The sequence below is a fragment of the Clinocottus analis genome, unplaced genomic scaffold (assembly GCF_023055335.1).
Source record: "Clinocottus analis isolate CAN_PGR_092001 unplaced genomic scaffold, fCliAna1.0.p SCAF_13, whole genome shotgun sequence".
Classification (NCBI taxonomy): domain Eukaryota; kingdom Metazoa; phylum Chordata; class Actinopteri; order Perciformes; family Cottidae; genus Clinocottus; species Clinocottus analis.
The window spans coordinates 2,160,001-2,183,088 of record NW_027175854.1 but is presented as its reverse complement, the minus strand read 5'-3'; the positions used below and the strand labels follow the sequence as shown (position 1 = coordinate 2,183,088).

General features: G+C 41.9%; 1 protein-coding gene across 7 annotated transcripts in view; it reads left to right on the top strand.

Annotated features, from left to right (window-relative positions):
- Positions 1-582: 582 nt before the first annotated feature.
- dnm1a (dynamin 1a) overlaps positions 583-23,088 on the top strand; it is a 42,519-nt gene continuing 20,013 nt past the window's right edge. For 3 of the 7 annotated variants that reach the window (XM_068573307.1, XM_068573302.1, XM_068573304.1), the window contains exons 1-15: positions 583-995; positions 8,792-8,865; positions 9,421-9,570; positions 9,734-9,937; positions 10,571-10,669; positions 11,662-11,822; positions 11,963-12,105; positions 12,181-12,316; positions 13,779-13,846; positions 17,122-17,260; positions 19,631-19,717; positions 20,006-20,076; positions 20,207-20,258; positions 21,101-21,112; positions 23,044-23,088. The exon at positions 23,044-23,088 is cut by the window's right edge and continues 69 nt beyond it. In XM_068573307.1, coding sequence (XP_068429408.1) covers positions 835-995; positions 8,792-8,865; positions 9,421-9,570; positions 9,734-9,937; positions 10,571-10,669; positions 11,662-11,822; positions 11,963-12,105; positions 12,181-12,316; positions 13,779-13,846; positions 17,122-17,260; positions 19,631-19,717; positions 20,006-20,076; positions 20,207-20,258; positions 21,101-21,112; positions 23,044-23,088 — 1,602 coding nt within the window. In that variant the 5' untranslated portion in view covers positions 583-834. Of the gene's footprint in view, positions 996-8,791; positions 8,866-9,420; positions 9,571-9,733; positions 9,938-10,570; positions 10,670-11,661; positions 11,823-11,962; positions 12,106-12,180; positions 12,317-13,778; positions 13,847-15,222; positions 15,362-17,121; positions 17,261-19,630; positions 19,718-20,005; positions 20,077-20,206; positions 20,259-21,100; positions 21,113-22,679; positions 22,710-23,043 lie in introns of all 7 variants that reach the window. The other 4 variants (XM_068573306.1, XM_068573303.1, XM_068573305.1 and 1 more) reach the window with 3 other exon arrangements.

Genomic DNA, 23,088 nt, shown 5'->3' with positions numbered 1-23,088 from the left:
GAGATTTCCTAAGAAAAAATGTAATTAGCGTCCATTAAAAAGTTTGTTATTAATATACTTCGAAATAAGAGTAAGTTCCTGATTTAATTTAATTTAAATCAGACACTGATGGCACAGCGATGTGCATTAAATCTTTTTTTCAACCAAAAATGCTGATGTAGTCCATATTAACATATAGATAGATAGATAGATAGATAGATAGATAGATAGATAGATAGATAGATAGATAGATAGATAGATCAAACAAAGTATAGGCTCTACTGCCTTATAAAAACAAATACACACAACGCTTAAGAGTGCCCCCTGGCCTCCGTTCAGGGTGGTAACAGATTCAGCACCATGGAGAGATCTTTAAGATTAAAACATGGATGCCAAATTCCCCATCTCCATTCACCTTTTCTAAGTAGACTAAAACACAATTCAACACAAGTGTCTTAGTGAAATGAGACACCCAGTGTGACTTACTGTAAACAAAACAATGTGACATGCTATAGTGAAAGTAAAGCAGTTACACCACCAAGCGGCGTGCGTGGAGAACTGCAGATATCTCTCATGGGAAAATACAAGAGCTCATCCTCATCCTCCCCTCCCCTGCTGCGTTTGGTGGAGAGGAGTGTAGGCTGCATGTTTGGTGCTGGAGAGAGTCCCATAGCGGAGGTTATCTGAGACACCGAGGAGGCGCAGTCAATGAGGGGGCAAACAGAAAAGTGAGCGCAGTCCAAAAACGCCCTCTAAAACGCGAGATTGGCGAGGAGGGGCGAAGTGGAAAACATAAGTAAGGAATCCCTTCCCTGCTCTTGACAAGCAAGACACACTACCCATTGCATCGCGAAGATGGGGAACCGGGGAATGGAGGATTTGATTCCTCAGGTGAACCGCATGCAGGATGCCTTCTCCGCCATCGGGCAGAACGCGAACCTGGACCTGCCCCAGATCGCCGTGGTGGGCGGCCAGAGTGCGGGGAAGAGCTCGGTGCTGGAGAACTTCGTCGGGAAGTAAGTAGCTTTTCCAGGCTGCAATGCATGTTGGTGCATCACACAAGCGGGTGCAGTCGCTCTCATTTGACGCCTCACGCACATCCCAATCCCCATCCCCCTTCTCGGGCAGGTTTGAATCCTCACACGCATCGTGGAAACGGTCCAAGTCGTTGCACCTTACACCAGTCTAATCGTGTTATCACTTCTTCTGCCACAACACCGAGGCGAGGAGATTATTTTTTGCTCGGCCTACATAAATCCCCAGTGAAGTACATCTCTGATGCATCCGGGTGAACCACAAACTGCTGTTAAATGACTTAATATGATAAAGTCAGCTTCTAGCTTCATAGTTTTGTCAAAAATGACACAATATTGCACATGTTTATCATTATAAATTCAATGACGTCCGTCACAGAGGCAGGGTTAGTTTATATGCTGACTTCCTGTATAGCAGATCCAGGCAGCTGGTTGTTTCTGTGGCAGTGCAACCGTTTTGTAGTCACCATGCTATTAAATCCTGACAAGGCAAGGGTGAAAAAAAAGATTGTGTGTGTGTGGAGAGCGGTTCAGGGTTGCAAACATACACAGTTTTCAGCTGCTGCTGCTGCTGCTGATACAAAACAAAGTGAACAAATGTGATCTGTTTTGCTGCAGTATGACCTTGCAGAGAGAGAAATAGAGAGATGGTGAAAGAGTCCACCTGAGCTTTGAGCCCTTCCAGCTCAGCTCATCCATCTGTCTGCCAGTGCTTACGCTGTAAGTGAAGCTTACTGAATGCAGGAGATAACATGGGTGGCACAGGCTCTCTGTTTGTCAGCCCGGTAGCTTGTGTTTCACTCGATCTGAAGATTTTTTTTGCGGGTTCATAGATTTGTTATCTCTTGGATGCACTAAGTGTGTGATTCAGCAGTATTTCCTGCTTAAGCAAGGTCAGGTTGTAGCTCTGTGGCTCTTAGCCAGCTCGACCCCGCACTAAACAAGGCCCTGCTATCACACGACAAATGTAATACACCCGACAGAGAGGGATCCATCTGTGCAGCAACTGATTGTTTGCCTTCAATCTATTTTCTTAAATTCATGTGACAGTAGCATGAAATAGTTCACTTGATGACCACAGTGATAATTCACATTTTAACAGCAGGTGAGGCATGACCACTGTTGCAAAGGCATATCAGCTTTGTTTACAAAGTTCCATATCTGGGATTTGGTAGAATACTCCACAGATTTACGCAGCGTTGCACTCTTATAAATGAGGCAGAAGCAACACATTTGTTTTGTTTTTATTCCACTTTTCTTTAACAAAAAAAACAAAAAAACACCTGACCTAAATGTCACTTCTTTCTAACTTTCCATCTTTAGACATTTTCATTTTCAAACAGTCTTCAGCTCCCAATGATGCCTCAAATGACTTCAATAAAGACAATCTATCAGACACTATACAGCTCTTTCTCTCTCTCGAGCTACAATTGACTTTATACACTAGCTTACCCCCTAAAACCTGCAACACACTTTGATCTGTCAAATTGATGGAGTTCCCCTTTATTCAGAAGATTAATATGCTTAAATTTCAGAAATACACATTGGAACTCATAAAACAAACTAAACTTAAGCTTTCTTAACATGTGCAGCTATTGTACAGTATTAGTTTGAAACGCATCCTTCATCCTATCCACCTGTTTTACAGCCCTTTCTTTGCCTTTTTAAAATATCCGTTAACACTGATGAAGCGATCTCGCGGAGCGAAACGCTTTGCTGCACTCACCCAGCTGTAGTCATGGAAACAGCTTGTGCCTAATTACGCTGCCTGACCCGAGGGGCCAGTGTTTACACCATCGTTACAGGAAGTAGAGAAGGAAAAACTGAATTATTACGACAATGACGCTCGACAGTAATACAGATATCAAATGATGTGTGTGTACGTGTCAGTAAAAGCTGCAGTCGGCATCCTGTCAGGCAGCGTTTGTGTGCGTTTGTGTGCGTCCTTGTTTGTGCGGTCCTGGTCCAGCTGCAGTGACGTCAATCAGGTCTCCATCCTCACGCTCCTCCAGCGGCCCATTGTGTTTGTGTTATCTTTCCTGAACCACCCAACACACTCAAAACATGTTGTATTGTGTGTTTGCATGCTTCTTTTCTGCATCTCCTTCTTCCCCTCTCGGCCTCTTATTCAGAAATTCACAGTGACGCCTCTCAGAAAATAATTTAAAGGGATTTTTTTATTTGACCAGTAATGTTTTTATGTTATTGGACTGCTTGCTGTTTAATCGTTTTCACTTTTAAATGCAAACTAACAGCATTGTTCTCCTTCTGTTTGCTCTCACTGCTTACTGTTAGCACAGACAATCAATACCGAGGAGACTTCTAAATGGCACAGAGACATTAACATACATTATTACACAATGCATATAAGCTGATATGGAATTCAGGCAAATATTTGAAACTTTAAAATTGATATTATAAACATTATTGAACCGTTGATCTTGATGCCTTCCTGGCATGTGTGACTAAGGGACAAGAACAGCCAACCTCTTAGTAGACAAGCTGTTAAGAAATGCTGGGTTTATAGTATTCAAGTATATCTGAGGACAATATTAACATGTATTTATTGCTTCAGATGTTTTTGGCTTTCATAAGTTGTCCTTACAGAGAGGCTACTTCCTTTGTTGTCATTGCTCCTATCTCTGTTTATCACCTCTCCTCAGCCTTTTCTGTCTCCGCCAGTTTAAATTCACCTCAAAGGTGCTTTGTTGTGCTAAAATATAAAAGGGCTAAACTCCAAAGTAAAGGCGTCAAGGTTAAACTAAAACCTCAGAGACAGGCGCAGTTATCAAGCAATGTATCTCAAAGCCTTCTGAAGCAATATGTTGTGTCTTCATTCATTGTTTTCATTCATGCACTTTATTGTCTGTCAGGTTGAGATGTATTCGGCTGCCTTTGGGGACTGTTCTCATTTGATTTATTCTTGAATGAATAGCATTTGTATATGTCTTAGAATACAATGGTTGCTTTTCTTTTTAGGGCTGCAACTAATATTTTAGTGCAGACAGACAAACAGTCAAAACAGTAAAACACAGCCAAAGATATTACATAGGACAATTATTTTTGGATTGATTTATCAGGTTGAGAGAATACCAGCTCTGTTATACCTGAACACACAGTTCACACATCACTCTACGTCCATCTTCTGGTTGTGTCCCACCAGGAAACTGAGCACAACCCCAATTTAGTATGGCTGATGTTTACAGAAACACACTGTATGTTCTCAACAGCACGGTTTAAAAAAAAGAAGCACTTTCAGCACCACGGACAGCTCTTTGAAAAACAGCTGATACAACTTCAACGCTCCAGCTGCTTCCGCCTAAAATACAACAAATACTGAACATACACAGATGATTACTTTCCAGTTGATTTCTTCGTATGATATCACATCATGATAGAGTCCAGGGTACCCCAGTTTATTGTCGCCATGGTGGATTATAGAAGCAACAAAACAGGTTGTATTATTATTGTTTAAGTCCTTTAAAATGGCACTTTTTTTTGCAATGATTACTTCGATGGATGTTGGGGCATGCACAAGGAGAAATTAGTAGAAAAGGTCACAAATTGTATGATGTTCTCCTGGGATGTACTCAAACCCAGGAGGCTGCTGCTGCTGCTGCGGCTGCTGCTGCTGCTGCTGCTGCCGCTGCTGCTGCCGCTGCTGCCGCTGCTGCTGCTGCGGCGGCGGCGGCGGCGGCGGCTGCTGCTGCTGCTGCTGCTGCTGCTGCTGCTGCTGCTGCTGCTGCTGCTGCTGCTGCTGCTGCATGGTGTGCAGCTTACCCGACTGAAGCAACATCATCATCAGTAAAGGTTGCTGGCACTAGCACAAACCAGGCACATAAAACTCCATCACAGACGATTTCATCTCCCGGCTGCCATCACTATTCCAACCCCCACGCAGAGATTAAGTTAATGATATATCGCTGGCTTCATGTATTGCATAACACAGAGAAGGCCGGAAGCATTATGATGAGTAGCAGCAGCTTCACTCATGTGAACGACAAGCACAGTACAGTGCTCCATTAAACCCTCTATTATTATCAAAGAGAAGCAGGAGAGCGTCAACTGGAAACACAGAGAAGGAGTCTTACAATGACTTATAGAGGACGATGCTGCGATAAGATAAATTACCCAGCATTCAACTGAAGGTTGTGTCGTGAAAGTGGATAGGATCATTTCTGAGTTTTTTTTCTTTTCATGCAACTGTTGAAATGAATGCCATGGTTTGCTGAGAATTTCTCATCACACTCATCTTTAGCTGTTCGCTCTTTGCAAAGTTCCTGGAAAGTACCACAGAGCAAAGAGCGACTCTGTCTGTTTGGTGCATCTCCAGTTCATTTTGTAAAGGTTGGCGTACAATTTGCACTCAATTTTAATGATCACAATCATTAATATTTGACTGTGTGATTGACTGGAAACTGGAAATGGATGGATGGATTTATCTCAATCGAGGTTCTTTTAGCAGCTCTTGACTATTTAACTAATATGTACTTTTCTGGTTCTTTAAAAAAATAATCCGTCGGTATGCAAATAAGCGTTGTGAACTGCACTCCAAACAGTCTCTGAACATTGCATCTATTTACCTGTGGTTGATATTAAGGCTGCAACAAGGCTGTAATTTACTCATCCATTAATCTGACAATCGTTCGGTCTAATGTCAAACAATTGTAAAAAAAAAGAAGAAAATCTTCACAGTTTGCCTGAAGAGTAACGTCACCTAATGAATTGCTTGTTTTGTCCGATCAACACTTAAAACCCAAAGACAGAAAGTTTCCAATCATATAAGACAAACATATGTGGCAAATCCTCACAATTAAGAAGCTGTAAATTGGAAGTTTGGCATTTGTATAAATATATAAGCTCTGATTTGTACAAAATTATAAAATAAATTGCAGGAAACACCTCAGAAATTGCAGCTCCTAAAGTTACTTTAAAAAAACAATCTGTGCTGAGTGTCTGGGCGCAGTAAGAGTGAGAAAGCAGTCAGTAAGAGACAGAAGACCAGAGGAGACCATTTGTCCTGACACTGCGACAGAGGATTATCTCTAATCTTTGTTTTGGCTGCAGTTTACTTGCAACACATCCTCCCATTGGCTCTGGTCTAATCTGGATGTCCACCATCCAGCAACCAACCGTCTCATTGGATATACCTCTGTAGCCGACAGCAATACGTGGTTTTAACATTCATTACCAAAAAGAAGTCTCATCTATCTAAGGCCCAACGGAAATTGCCTCTCTGTGTTCACTAATGTCAGAGCTGTTATTGCTGCGTGCGTTAGAGCAGGATTAGCTGAGGCTCAATGTCTGACTGTGTCAGTGACGTGATGCACACGGAGAGACCGACAGCAGCGTGTTGTTGTTTCACTCATTATTACATGAAAACTATCTTTTAAGAATTTCATTTTTGAAAAAAGGGAAACGGGTCAAACCTAAACAGTTTACATCTCACTCTTTTATTGGATATTCTCTCTTGTTCTTTTAAAGCTAGTACAATAACAATAGAGATGAATCCAGAACAAGAATAAACTCAACACAATCTGAACACCTGTAGTCACAAATGTGAACGTGTGATTCACGTTCAATGAATTGTTCTGACATTACTTCAACATGTGTTCCCAAAAAAAACTATTTTAAAATGTGAAACAAAATAATTTGTGTTGCCAGAAACTCGTAAAACGTAAATTAAAACCGTGAACTCCTCTGGAGTGAGTAAGACATCGCTGCGTGGGTGAGCGCTCCTCCTTGATGTGTTGTTTGTACACCACTAAATCTGAACGGTTACACATACAGTTACAAAGAAGCAGTGAGTCAGTACTCCACATGCAGACTAGATGTGTTGGTGTGTGTGTGTGTGTGTCTGTGTGTGTGTGCAGCAAACGTCAAAGAGTGAATGATTCATTGACTGAATGTTTATACCATTGAATCTTTTTTGTTTTGTTGGAATTGTAAATACAAAACAAAAGAAAAACATCTGTTTGTGGCTCCGCTGTGACTCTCAGTGTGTCTGTGACGACCCCGACCCAAAATTATTGACCATTGAAAATCAATTCAGAGACTCTTAAAGGGTCAAATAACCAGGCAAGAGTGAACAATTCGGGTTAATTTACTGAATGAAATATAATGTTCCACATTGATGCAAAGATGATATAAAAACAGAAAATCACTGTACTTTGTCCTGCTTATTGATTGGCAAAATAATCAAGAAATGACCAAATACATCAAGAGACTTTAAAGGATATTTGTGACAATATTAACACTGTGGCAAAATTGTATATATTATGACATCAACCACAGACAGAGACACATTTAGATCCATGAAACTGAAGATCTTGCTGTATGTTATCACGTGAAGGAAGTGGGTAGAAGTTGTTTCTGTTAGAAGTGAAGTGCTTTTAGACAGACACCGACCACTCAGTGCACTGTATGTAAGTGCTTGTTGAGGGTATCTCGATGTCACCCGACAATCTCGCTTAGAGTTTCCAAAATGCAGTCAGATCTCCTCGTCTGACCGGTTGGTCCTCTCCATGTCTCTCCTCTGTTCATGGGTCGTCTCTTCTCTTTTGGCAGTCACACAAGTGTGAGTGTGTTCATTCCTCACCTCACAGTGAGCGGATGAACACACAGGAGGGTGAACTTCTCAGCTGGATTAGGTTAATGATGAGTGAAGAGGGAGACACATACACACATGCACATTGAGTGTGTATGTGTGTTTGAAAAAGTTGAGCCATGGCTTCTCTTCTTATTTGAAAAAAATCTTGTGGGAGCAGTTTTAGGGGAGGATGAGGAGGAGTGAAGTGAGAGGAAGACCTGCCGTCAACGCCATCTGTCTTCTCTAAAAGGCATCCAAGTGGGAGAAGGGGGACAGCCACATACACACAAACATACTTCCACTGGCAGGCAGGTAGAGCCGCGTATGCACAGACACACACGAGAGAGAGCAGAGTTTCCTTTGTTGTAAAAGCTGCTTGATAACACACATTGACACAATGGTGAAGCTCTCTATTGGTGCTGTGGTCATATATATGTGTGTGTGTGTGTGTGTGTGTATAAACTAAAAAAAATGCTCTTATGCAACGTTAGATTGAAAACTACAGTATGTGTCTCCAACAGCCCCTTGCTATTCTTACACACACACACACACACACACACACACACACACACACACACACACACACACACACACACACACACACACACACACACACACACACACACACACATGCATCATGCCATGCTCCTCAACCAGCTGACTAAGAACGTCCAGTCAGCTGGTTGAGGAGCACGCAGCACCAGAGGCAAGTTGACTACATGATGTTGCATAAGCAGCTGAAAACCCCCGAGGAAAACTGTGTTGTTCATTAAAAAACAAAAACAACACAACAGCATCGGTATTAACACACAAAGATGCACTTTACGCCTCAGACACACCAGGATAGTAGTATGAGGTCCAGGGTAGAAAGTATATAATTTGTCAAGCGTAACCAAACATTGTTTGAAAAAACGTTTGCATATTTTTTTCCATTTCCCCCCCTTAAAAAAACACTGCAGTAAATCAAAAGGTAATTTAACCCGGTGGGAGCTTCGCTGTTGTGTGAGGATTTGTTGTAATTCAGCATTATGCAACTCACACAAACGCCCACACATTTACACTTGCTTGTTGTCTGTACTTTGCACCTAATTCCAGTCTCTGTTCTATTGTCTTTTTGTCATTTGGCGAGTTATGATGTCATCCCTCCCACATTGTTTTACTGACCATCTTCCTCGCTGTTGTCTTACAGGGATTTCCTTCCTCGTGGTTCTGGCATTGTGACTCGTCGGCCTTTGGTTTTGCAGCTGATGAACTCTCCCACAGGTAAAAACATCTTACCCATACACATTTATGGAGATTTCAACATTCAGCATCAACAGCAGAACCCATCTGCTGTTTCCTATTTAAATAATTCCCATCGTCTACATCGTCTAGACAACAGTTGAGACACATCTTCTAGCTTCTTCAGGTGTTCCTCTTCTTCAAGTTCTTTAGTTTTCTACAGGATTAAAGTAATCCAGTGATACTCGTCTATAAATCCGCGGGGTACATTGCAAACAGAAAGTGCTAATTCAATATACTTCTGGTGCCACACAACCAGAGGCTAATAAAACGGAGCTCCGGCTAACAGCCTGAATGCATGACAACATTATACTTCCTGTTTCGATTCCCCAAAAACCCCAAATTATGGGAACAGTAGTTTCAAAACTTAATAGCTGACTATTGCCTACATCAAGGAATATTATAAAATAGTTTAAAAACCCATCAATATTTGACATGAAGTAAGAATATCGGCAATATTTAAGGGTTAAAAATGTTTCTCTTTCCTTTTTTTTTTATCTTTTTGAAAATGTTGTATTTATTCACCATCTCTTCCAGAATACGCGGAGTTCCTTCACTGTAAAGGCAAAAAGTTCTTAGACTTTGACGAGGTGCGGCAGGAGATCGAGGCAGAGACTGACCGCGTCACCGGGGCCAACAAGGGCATCTCCTCGGTGCCCATCAACCTGCGTGTCTACTCCCCCAATGGTGAGACTGACATCACGCTATTCCTACACAGATACTGGTTATGGGGGGGATGTCTGACATTAATAACTTATGAACCGCCAAGCTTTTTATTTGGCAAGACTGCATCTGAAGAAGCCCTCTTCATGTGTGTTTTTCTTCCTCCTGCTCCTGGTCCTCCTCTCAGTGCTGAACCTGACCCTGGTGGACCTGCCGGGGATGACCAAAGTGCCGGTGGGCGACCAGCCTGCGGACATCGAGGCTCAGATTAGAGAAATGCTGATGCAGTTTGTCACCAAGGAGAACTGCCTGATGCTGGCCGTCTCCCCGGCCAACTCCGATCTGGCCAACTCTGATGCTTTAAAGATTGCCAAAGAGGTCGACCCTCAGGGTGAATATATGCACACACACACACAAGCACGCAAACACACATTGTGACCCTGCAAAGAGTAAAGAAAATGTGCGTTTGGGCTTCAAAACTCGTCTAATTTTATATATACAAATGTGCATTTCTGCATTAATTGTGTCACATCACTCTTTTTAATTTTTTTTTAAATGTATTTTTATTTTGTCAATTTAGCTCTTCTTTTTTTTTTTACCGTAAAACACTTTATAATGTTGGATACAAATCAATGTTATTCACTGTATTAAAGTAAATACAATTAGTTCCACCTAAACCAGATTACAATCCTGCTAACACACAAATGCATCTAAACAATAACACACTTAAAAATGTTACTACCATTACTTTTATTGTATTTGTTGAATATTGTTTTTTTATTTAAGTGTAATACCTTTCTTGTGCTCCTTAATCTTTTTAAATATATCATCTAAATATGCTAATAACAATAAAACTATCATCAGCATCTGTTGGTGTTTTGCACATCATACATTTGCAGTTACATTCTCAGGGTTGATTATCACGGTGTTGTGTGCGTGTGTGTGTGTGTGTGTGTGTGTGTGTGTGTGTGTGTGTGTGTGTGTGTGTGTGTGTGTGTGTGTGTCTGTGTCTGTGTGTGCATAGGTATGAGGACCATCGGTGTCATCACCAAGTTGGACCTGATGGACGAGGGGACAGATGCTAAGGACATCCTGGAGAATAAGCATCTCCCGCTCAGGAGGGGTGAGCCCACACACACTGTGACACACTGTGACACACTGTGACACACTCTGACACACTGTGACACACTCTGACACACTCTGACACACTGGGGCCTCACGATGACACACTGTTTCCCTCTTGTGGTGGCGAGGCGTTCGTACTCAAACATGTCCGTCACACCAAACACAGCAAAAAAACAACACAGAAAAAAGGACGTGCCGGAAGGAGAAGTGTGTGATAAAACTGCACTGCGTAAGAAATCAAAAGACAGACAGAAAGGTGGAAGAGTTTAAGGGCAGAAGCTGCAAAGGAAGCAAAGACAAAAGCACTGTGTTGGAACAGAGATCGCGTGCATCTTGCCGACGTGCTGATGTGATACTTTTCTTTTCCATTTGCACTTGGTTAGGACCCAAGCATGTGCTTTTGAATAATTTCCATGTCCTTTTATTTTTTCTACCTCCCCCCTGCTTCTTTTTCCTCCTTGTCTCTCTATGTCTGATCTGCATGTCCACATTTACAAGGCTGCTGGCTCACAGTTGCATTAGTTATAGAGCATGAAACGGCCTTTACCCGAGTGAAGCAAACAGGAGGGGAAATGTGTTACCTGGACTCTCCAAGTTCTCTCAAAAAACCTGGACACACATATGCAGACATTTATTCTCCCCCTTCCCTCCGTTCTCTCCTCTATTTATCCTTCGTCTATATTCTTTTATGTATGTACTTTATGAGTCCATGTTTTATGTATCCCATGTCTCCTGAAATGTGGTTTTCCTTAGCTAAGCATTACTAAAAGGTTTGGTCCTAGAGGGGATGTTCATTTTGGGTTTGGCTGTTCAAACTCAGTTCAGATGCAGAAAATTACAAAGATCTTGGCACACAAGTATTTAATCTGTTCCAGTCTGCTCTCAAAAATTCCAAGAAATTATGAAAAAAAAGAGTGAGACCTAGTTTTCTGCAAACCTCACAACGTTCAGACTGTGTGATAAATGTTTGTGTCACTCTTGTCTGTCCAGGTTACATCGGAGTGGTGAACAGGAGCCAGAAGGACATAGATGGCAGGAAGGACATCAATGCGGCTATCGCTGCTGAGAGGAAGTTTTTCCTCTCCCACCCTGGATATAGACACCTGGCCGACCGCATGGGTACTCCCTACCTGCAGAAAACCCTCAATCAGGTGTGTCAAAGAGCGAGAACACTGCCAGTCACGAGCAAATGTAGCATGCCCGTTAATAGGGGGCTGTATTTTCCAGCAATCTAATTCAAACATTCCCCTCCTATTCATAGTGATTTAACTCTGACCTTTGACCTGCACAGCAACTGACCAACCACATCCGGGACACGCTGCCGAGCCTGCGGGCCAAGCTGCAGAGTCAGCTTCTCTCCATCGAGAAGGAGGTGGAGGAATACAAGAACTTCAGACCCGACGATCCATCTCGCAAGACCAAGGCTCTGCTCCAGTGAGTAGACGCAGGACAAGACTGCGACACAGAAACTGACGGATAGATTCACTGATATCGGTGCCTCCTTCGCAGGATGGTGCAGCAGTTCTCTGTGGACTTTGAGAAATGTATAGAGGGCTCCGGGGACCAGATCGACACAGCTGAGCTGTCGGGTGGTGCCAGGATTAACCGCATCTTCCATGAACGCTTCCCCTTCGAACTGGTCAAGGTGTGTGTGTGTTTAGTTGTGTGTGTGATGCTTTTATTTATTTATTTATTTTTTGAGACTGTATGGGAATTATTGCGGAAAGAAAGGGGGGTGAAGCTTAAAGCAGGACTGTTCCCAGTTCCATCAATATTTTCTTTTGGATCCTACACTATCTCAAAATAGAGTACAAACCGTAACCACAAGACGTAATGGAAGGGATTGACAAAATCTTTTTGCAATAAAAAAAGAAGCATCAGACTTTGGCACGACCACCAAACCGTAAACACGTCAGTGTCGCTGGAAATATTTATGCACAAGAGATTCTGAAGCCCACAAATCCTTTAAAACATTTATCAGACTTGTGGGAACTTGTCATTCTCATTTGTGTTTAGTTTAGTCTGCGAAAAAAATCTGATTTGGAGCGATTCATTTGATGTGAAACTGTTTGTGTGAAGGGGTGAAGAAAGAAAGAAATACTGTGAGCCATCAAAAAGAAAAGCACTTCGGTCTAATGGATTGTGTTAATGTAATAGATAAAATATCCTAAAAGCATAACTTCTCTCTTTCTCTTTTTGCATCATCGTGTCTCTCCCTCTTGGGTTTCCTTTCCCAGCCTCAGAAGGAGAGAAGGCCTCCCTCAGGTTTTGGGCTTTTCTGACCCAAACATTCCTCCTTTCCTCCCTCTCCGTTTCACAGCTACTTCTCCCGTTGTCGTCCCTCCACTCTCACTCCCCCCACCTCACCTTTTTCCTTCTGCGTCTCTCACTCTATCATCATATCCATCCACAGTGTATCCCTCCCCCACATCCTCTCTGTTCACATCATCTTCACCCCGATGCTGTCCTCCATTCGTCCACCTCCCCCAACCCCTCTCTCTCTCTCTCTAACCCTTTTACCTCAACCCCTGTTTTACATGTTCAACCCTTTCTCACGTTCTCTCTCGGCCGTCTCTTCCTTCCTCTACCTCCTTTCATCCATCCTTCTCCTCTGTCCTCTCTCGTCCTCCCTCCGAGGATATAAATCTTCCTGCTTGTGGCCGAGGCCTCAGAAAAATTCCCCGTTGGTTTCCCACTGAGACGACAGAGCAGGTTGCTTCCAAACCAGAAGCTTGACTCATAAAATTATTATGTTTTATATGTTTTTAAAAACATGCTTTTAAGGAAATATGAAACTTTTCTGGGGGAAGCGGGAATGAATAAGGTTCCTTAAATATGAAATAAAAACTATAGATCATCTGATATATCCTACTTCCAATGACACATCAGAATTTTCATCTGTGTGGGAGGAAGTGTGTTAAAGGTTTGCACAATCAAAAAAGCAGCGGCATTGAAGATGGATATGTGTTCTAATGGTTCTTAACAATGTGTTGTGACTTCTTATTATCTAACACGGTGTTTGAAGATAACGAATGGAAGAGTTGAGGTCAATATATAATGTATATTGTCATATTTAATCCTCCCCGTGGCCTCTGTTTTGTTTGCAGATGGAGTTTGATGAGAAAGAGCTCCGCAAGGAGATCAGCTACGCCATCAAGAACATTCATGGAATCAGGCACGTCCGACCTTCAACTCATCCCTCCACCCTGCTTCCCTCCCTCTTCACTTCACATCCCTCGCTCTCTCTCTCTCTCTCTCTCTCTCTCTCTCTCTCTCTCCATCCCCGTCACCTCTGCTGGCCAGACTGCATCTCACTGACTTTGCTTATCTAATCACAAAGACCTCTGTTGAATACAAATGGCCTCCGCACACTCCGAGAACATTTGTGATGAGATAGGTTGCACCCTATTTTTATTTGTGGCCTTTCCATTTGGTTCTAGTTTGTTTTTTCATCGTTGCTGGTTTTTGCGTATGCTTTTTATCATCTAATAAGACAAAAAACATCACAAAAAAAACCTAATTTGGTGTCTAAGTCGTGTTTAGTGAGTCTGGATCAGATCATAACAGGATGTAGTGAGAAGCCAGACGTATGGGCTTTATGGGTGGTCATGTGCCTGTGGCTGACAAGCATGTGTGGAATGTACAAAGAGCTCATTTCAGTATCAGTGTTGATAATTGTTAGGATGTTACTCGTAACAAATGGTAGTGTTTGGAGGTTTGTTGATAATTGGCTATCACCAGTGGATCGTATCCACAGTTTTCACCTAAATTTAGTTGTTAAATTTGAATTTAAGTAAAAAAAAAATGTTTTGTGAAAGCCCATATTCATATCCAGACATTTGCTGAAAGCATTTTGATGGCACATTCACGTTATTTAAATAACCTGGGCCCAGTTCCACCCCTAAGGTCTCCAGGCTGTCCTTGTGGTGAGTCGTCAGGGATGCATTTTCTGTTGCAATATTATTTTGGGGACCTGAGTACCACTTGTACTGCAGCAATAACAGATCTTAAACAACAACAACATGAATTCACTATTTTAAGTCACTGCATGAATATGGTATGTGCAGGACTGTCAGAAAGAAATGTTGACATTGAGACCCTGCATCCAAAAACATGTTGTCCTCCATGGAAACTAATAAAATACATTACATTTTCTTTATCAATAATCCTTATCAATAATCTTTATTGATGGATAACACTCCGACTAGTCTGTAGTAACACACTAACTCTTTACTCTTGAGGGGAAATGAGGCTAGATATTTGCTGAATAAATGTACAAATTAAATAAAGAGTACTTAAAATTGCAGCTCCATTCTCTCTCTCTCTCTCTCTCTCTCTCTCTCTCTCTCTCTCTCTCTCTCTCTCTCTCTTCTCTAATTTGTGCCTGTTAACATTTTTTTGGGGGAAAAGCTCAGAAGCGGAGGGTAATTCTTTAACTTTTCACAATTAACACTCTTCTCTTTACCCAACTCTCCTCCCTCCTCCTCTCTTTCTCTCCACCATCCCCCTCTTTTCTTTGGCCCCGTGGCTGGTTCTCTCTCTGTCGGGCAGAACTGGCCTCTTCACCCCGGACATGGCCTTTGAGACCATTGTGAAAAGGCAGATTGGGAAGATTAAAGAGCCTTGCACCAAATGTGTGGACATGGTCATTTCTGAGCTAGTCAATACGGTTAGGCAGTGTACCAAGAAGGTAAAAACAGAAAGGAAACAGTGGATAGCACTTTTTTTGTTTTGTATTTCCAACCCTCCTCTGCAAAGTCCCCCTGCTGTTCACTCCCTTGCACTGTAACCACCTGGCTCTCTCCAGCCCTCGTTGTTTCTCTGGACAGCGAGGGACACCTGGAGTGGCAGGGTGGGCTGCGGTATACCTGCCTGCCCGCCCGTCTGTCTACTGTACCGCTTCGGACTGGTTTGGCTGGACAGACTGGCCGCGGTAGAAAGCTGTGTTTAAGAAAACCAGTGTGGAGGCTGAGCGGTCATCAAAATATGGTTTCCCATAAAAGATTTAATGTCAGAGCAGTCTCAGCTCAGAAGTTTATGAGCAGCCTCAGTCATGATGTTTTGACAGAGTAAATGCGTCCCAATTCCACACTATGTACTATATATACTATGTACTACTTGCTGTCTGTTTTTGCACTAGGTAAACAAGAGGTCAGTGTACTTTACTGTTTATTACAAAGGCCATTTCTATTTAAACTATGAAAAAGCTAAATGATTTTTACCTTGTAGTTCCCGAAAGCCCTGAAAGATATTCTTAATTTTGTGCACACAAGTATTACCACTATAATACTTTACTACAACTTAGATGTCATGTTATTGTCATTAACACACATGTGTGCACAACTGAGAGTTGGTATTTATTGTGGAATTGGGACACCTCCAATTGTTACAGTGAAAGCTTTGTTGTCAAGAAAAGGTGATCACCTCTTTGGAGGGAATTGGAATTAATGTTATACTTTAAAGTAGTCCTCAAGTCACATAGTCTCAGTGCTAGAAGCTTGACTTAGATACTCTTTCCCTCTTTACTTAAATACAAAGGTATACACGTGCATCATGATTCGTCATAATTAGAGTACCTGGCAGCGATATTGGATGACCTCAGCGTCCATACTTCCTCGTGTGTGAGGCCGCAGCTGTGCACCTGCAGCAGCAGACAGGAGTCATGACTCTTGTGTCTTCACTGCTCTTCTGGGGCCGCGCTCTCAGCCACAGACGCTCGTGAGCGCGGCCAAAAAGAGAAAACGCGTTCGTCTTTAGCCAAATTGATCCTCTGTGTGACCAAACAATTTCCACTGCGGTTGGACGGCACCAACCCGGAGGCCGCGGGATCATAAACGTTACGATCACGCTCCCGCTGAACGCCGAAGGAAAAGGAGGGATGGGTGGACGAAGGGTCGAGAGCAGGAGGAGTCGGGGCGTTCTGGCTGAACGTCGGGGCGCACAGCTGCGGTCTGGAGGTGCATCGCTTGAAGTTTGGGCTGGTGGAGCCGTGCAGGCTGGGAGCTCTCTCTTTTCCCTCGTCTTTCACTTGTCTTTTTCTCTCTGTTTGCTCTTTATTGATAGAGAGAGACTCCAGCACTGTCCTGGTGGAGAATGCCTCCAGGGGAAACCGATTGTCTCACTTGCATTTACTTCCTTCTGTGGTGTTTATCCCCCTCCCGACCTCCATACCTCACCTTGTCTTTCAAAAAAAAAATCTTAAATCTGTTGTTTCTTTCATTCCAACTTCAATTTCTTTTCACCTTCATCATCCGTCTATTGTCCTTTTACCGCACCATCTGTTTTTACTCCTTTCGGTTTATCTTCTCACGCCTTCACTTTCTCACTTTTCTCTCTCTACCTTCTTACAACTCTTCCTTTGGTGCTTTTACTTCTCTTCTCTCTCCACCCATCTTTTGTCTTCTCTTTATTTTCACTCCTCTCTCCCGTGCTCCCTGCCCATCCCTACAGGACGGGGCTGTTCACCCCTGACCTGGCCTTTGAGGCCATAGTGAAAAAGCAGATCCAAAAGCTGAAGGAGCCCACACTGAAGTGTATAGATATGGTTGTGAGCGAACTCACCTCCACCATACGAAAGGGTAGTCAAAAGGTAAAATGTCAAAGAGAACCAAGGCACGTTCACTATCTGTTAATTGACACAGGTACGGGTAGACCGATGGCTGGGCATTCAAGTATTGAGATGTATAAGAGGGAAAAATAGGCCTGAATGGCAGAATGTGTTATAATATTTAGAAAAAGTGCCATTTATATGCTTAACTGACTGTGATTTAGATATAATAAGAGATATTGTCTCTAAAAATGTCGTTACAATGGGGACAATGAAGAAGACTTCTCTTTTCTTTGTTGAACCAGATGGTTGTGTTGATTTGAACTTGCAGTAAATGATGTGTTATGTTTAACATCAACATGTAAAATGCCATCTTAGCATACGAATCAACCGTTAAAACGTTTAGCTGAGGTTGTTCATCGTGTTCTTGAGAAGATAAACCAAAAGGAGTAAAATGATGGTGAGGTAAAAGGACAATAGACGGATGATGAAGGGTCATCGTCTTAGTTTAGAGCATTAGCATGCTAACATTTGCAGCGCTAAAGAGAAAGTTGATGGGAATTTCATTAGTTTTGCAGGTATTTTACTGGTCATCAACTTCAGCCAGCAGATATCGGTCTATCCTCACTCCCTTTCCTTACTACTGTAACTATTTACTCCGCATTGTAATTCAAATGTATCTGTCATTTGTCTTCTGTCAGTTATTGGCCTTATATTGACAAATTGTTGCCTCTCAACCTGCATGTTAGATCTTTTTCGTTCATATTTAACCTCTGAAATTCCCTTTTGATTTACGTTAGCCAAAATCATATTTGTTTCTGTCTCTGTCAGTATGATTTAATCTAGCGGATTATCCAACAGACGTATTTTGAGCGTCTTTTTATTTCTCTTTTGTCCTGTCCATCCTGTCGTCCTCTAACCCTTTGAACCGGCTGCTTCCTCGCAAAGCAAATGACCAAAAGACAGCGTGACCTCCTTTGGATTTCTCTTCTCTGTCCCACTTTTATCTTGATTTCACTTTCAGAGACATACTGTATTTAAAGATACTGTATTATAATATACAGTGGTTGGGAAAATCCACAAAGGGGTCAGTTCGAAGTCTTCCTCCATCATCTTCTCTCTCATCCCTCCCTTCCTGCTCCTTTGCATTGCATGTCAGTCTGGATCCCAGTGAGGGCTTCTGCCTGCTGCCTTGTTTGTAGAAATGCTCCCAAACATTTATTTATCAGTTGTTTTTTTTCAACACATCACCAGATTTTGACAGACTTTGACCATCTTCACGTTACAATGCAGCTTTCGAGTATCTTAAATTATGTTGCTTTCACCCACAGTTTATTGTTTTTTTTGTATATGTGTCATTTTCATGTTTTTTTTTACAATTTGCTCAAAATAGAGGGATTTCATGAGATGGTGGTCCTCATCGAATGATTTAGTATGAACTAAATTCACAATTTGTTTTGTTAAAACTTCACATATTTTCCAAAATTCAAATAAGGGATTTGACTAAACTGTGCTGTCTAGCTTACAAAACAGATGTGTAACTGTTTTTACAACAATTATGACAAATATTATTATTACTACATTAAATACAGAAGTTTTACTCATGTATTTTATAGAGTAGAACAAAACATAAAAATCTCTCAAGCTTGTGTCAACCACAGATCTTATTTCAAGCATCTAACCAAAAAACACACTCAAAAAACTGGTTGACTTTAAAATGAGGGAACCAGAAAGAAATGCGAACACATTATCCTCATTCCTGCAGCACACTATTCATTATGGATGTCGTCTTTGTAATTGAACCAAATCCAGGAAGCGGTAAATCAACTTGAGCACCAGGAGCCTACTGACACTACGCTCACTAAAACCACCTGACAGACATGAAAGATGCATTGTAACTTGCAAGAACAGGGAACATTTTTTGGTTTTGATTTTTCTTCTTTCCTCACACTTCTCAAAATGTGTTTCTGTCCCATTGGAGGCCCACTTATGTCTGCGTTCGTGGGTTTGCAATGAGCTCATGGAAAAAAAAAAAAGACCCACAGTGTGCCGGGAAAAAGAAGCTTTTCTGCCAGAAAAATAGTTTATTCTGTTTGTGTGGTAATATCACAGACTTTGCACTATTCTTCTGCATTCGATCCATGTTGCCAACAAATAGACATTGTGTCCACTCTCAGCTCAAATCCACCCCACTGGTCAGGGTGTGCAGAGACTAAAGCCAAGTCTGGGATAATCTCCTCCTAACATAACCTGTTTACTTATGTTTATGTAACGTAATTTGTTGTATTGGTGCAACTGAGTGTTGTGGTTCAGTGAGATAAAAAGTTTTTTTTTTTCTGCAGTCTGTTTATAGATCTGTGATCGTTGGCATGTGTGTTTTTGCTGCCTACCCACTGTGCTCTGTGCTCACAGCTGGCTCAGTATCCCATGTTGAGAGAGGAGATGGAGAGAATTGTCACCCAGCACATCAGGGACAGAGAAAACCGCACTAAGAACCAGGTACAAAAATAACAAAATAAAAAAAGATATACTATATGTTTTACCTTGATTTCAAGCATATGATGTTCTCTGTTTCTGTTGATTCTCAAAGTCTGCGCTTCAAATATATACTGCTCAAGCTTTCATTGGAATTGTGTGTTTTTACACACAGTGGCAACAATATATGAAAGATTTGAATGTCAGTTTAGTGCAGACAATCAACCTAAAACCCCCAAATCTTTTGGAAACTCTAAAACACTATAGATGAATGGGACTTTCTTGATAAAAGCTCTCTTCCTCACTGTCCAGGTGTTGCTGTTGATAGACATTGAGTTGTCTTACATGAACACCAACCATGAGGACTTCATTGGATTTGCCAAGTAAGTTTCTGTGTTTTGTCTTCTTCATTATATACAAAACTGCAGTCACTGTGTTTTTTACTGCTTAGACATCGACCAGTTCATGTGCACTGGCAGTGCAGAAATCTAGTTGATGTCTTGTGTTGTGCAGCGCTCAGCAGAGGATCAACCAAATGAACAAGAAGAAAGCAGCTGGCAACCAGGTACTTTGATCACACTCAACATCCCATCATGTCCAATAAAAAACGTCCATTTTATGTGACAGGTTGCGGTTTACGATACAGTTCAGCTCCAAGAACGCGAGTCCAGACTGAACTCCTTCAGTGTGTGTTTCATGTGGTCCAACAACATGACACATGAACAGTCTTTTCCTCAGGCCTTTTTCTGTTAGCATCAAACACTGTATATAAGAAGGTTAGCGCTCAAGCCCATGCTAAATGTAGCTCAGCTACACAGTGTCTTGTTACCCTGGGCCACAGGCCATATCTTACACAATGCCGCTCTGTTCAGCTCTTGTACATGTTACACACTAATGGACAGCAGTTGTTGAATCTTGAAAGATAATCTCAACAACCAGATTAATATCAAATAGAACGCATTTGGCATGGTTCAAGGATTTCAAAAGGGGTTTTTATACTCAAGGATTGTTTTTTTTAAATGTTTTAATTTAGGTATGTGCAAATGTGCAAGTTAATATGAAGAAGGGAAATCCAGGAAATCCCCAAAACTAAAACAAGTCACCCAAAGTCTCTCATTTTTTTTGCCGTGTGATAAATGACGGACAGACAAAGACTGACAAACCTACTTATTGGCTGCTGTAAATATGTCACATTATCAGCTCAGTTACTATACGTCGGACGTAAAATAAACACGTTTTGTATGATTTACATCCTACTCTGAAAGCATGTTGTATTTTTTCACATTATATTCTTCCATCTGATTCTCTTCAACTCTTGTTGTTTTTTGTTTGGTTTCCTCTGACTGATTTCTCTTCTTGCTGTGTCTCGTGCTCTTTTTCTTCCTCTCTGTGGGTTTTCTACTTCAGGATGAGATCATGGTGAGTAGTGTGTGTGCGTGTTTGTGTGTGTGTGTCTGTTTGAAGTGTAAATGTGTGTGTGCGTGTGTCTGTTTGTGTGCGTGCATGTCTGCAGGTAGGCTTTCTTGCGTATGTGCTCTTTTTTTTGTTAACGCTCTGCATAAATCAGGACACATGTATATGTGTGTACACTTTGTACGTCCTTTACGTGTGCTGTGTTACAGTTGATAGTGGATTCATGAGTGTGTGTCTATGAAATGAGCTTCATACTGTTCATACTACTCCCAGTGCTACCAGTAGACGGGCCGGTGGCTGTGGTGCGGGATGCTTGGCTGCTGCCCTTTCCTCTCTTTTTCAGCTGTGTCCTCCCTGCGGGCACACACACTTACACTCATGCACACACTTACACTCCAGGATGACAAGTGTACTGTAAAACGATGTCCTCCACGGCATCTTTCTGTCTGGTTGAAAGGCTCAGTTTGGAGATGTGACTTCAACTCTGAGGCCAGTTTCCTTTGGTGGAGATGAGATGCTCCGCAGCTGTAGTGTGAACGAGATGAAGAGAAAGTAACTCATGTGATCATAAATTGCATCTAAACAGATTTCCAGTCTTATTTCCCTTTTTATGTATTGATTACCTGCCTTTCCCCAATTCCTCCAGAAGGCCGGGGGGGGATGAAGCCCTGCATTGTGCTCGACATATGTCCTTTACACAGTTGTCAGTTGTAATAACAACCACCCAGGTCGGGGTCAGAGGTTAGGGGCACATACTAAACATAGTGGTGATCTTCACTTCCTGTTTACAGATGGATGGAGTTGACCCCAAAGCGTCTGCTCTTCTGATTATAGTCTGGATCGGAAACCTTTTCAAGATACCAAATACATATGCTGAATGAATAAATAAGGGAATATCATGCAGAAACCAGATGGGAGTCAGGCATTTTTACATTGAATCCTTTCTTCTTAGTTTTTGCCGAAGCAAACAAATTAAGGATCTTAAGGATAGAGAGTGTTGTATGTTGTCCAGACTTTGAAGCACCATGAAACAACTTGGCTTTTCCGGCTGTTGATAAAAAGACTGTACACGACTGTTGTCTGTTCAAATACATGTGTGGTTTGGAGTCCTTCTATTTTGGGCAATGCAAATAAAATGGACTTGTCAGGAAGCGAAAACACAGTATTGTTTATTTTTTAAATCGTTTTTCTGTAGTACTGACTGTAAATCTAATCCGAAATGACGAGTCAGATACATAATATGGTGTGTGACACCGACATACAGTGTGGAACTATAACTGTGTTTCTATTAAAGAAATAAGGAAATTAAAGCAAGTTCAGCCCTCCGAAGTTGTCTCACTCCACCACTTTTCTTCAAAAAGCACATACAGTATAAACCAGTCTGGCTCCTGCATTTCATCGCATGGCCTCAGAAAGGATTGACATGGCCCATTCTTGTTGTAGCCTCCTTACTTCCCATGCTCCCACCTTGCTTGCTGTCCCCCAGCTTTAATGTGCTGGTACCTGACCAACATTGTGTACTTGGCCTTTACTAAATGCCTTGCGTTGGCGTTCTCTCCACATTCTCATTCAGCCGGAAAGAGGAGTTAGCGATCGGTTCAAGGTAAATAACACGCACAACATGTACTGTATGTGTCTATAGTTTCTGTTTGGGCGAGAGAATGAAAGACAAGAAAGAAAAAGAGTGTGAGGAGTGTGTTTAGTCATGTAGGTGTGCATCACCCTGCTGTTGTTTGTGGCAGTCGCCTCCTATCTCCACTAGAAGCAGTGATATTACATTTTACTGTGTTAGCACAGGTACGTATGTGTGTTACACGCGCAGGCTCACAAATATGGTGTTAAGTTACTGGAATGTATGTGGGAAATGATGATTTTAGCCTCCTGTAGATGATGTATTATCACTTTCCCTTCATTCTGTTTGTCTGTGTGTCTCTCAGGTGATCAGGAAGGGTTGGCTGACCATCAACAACATCAGCATCATG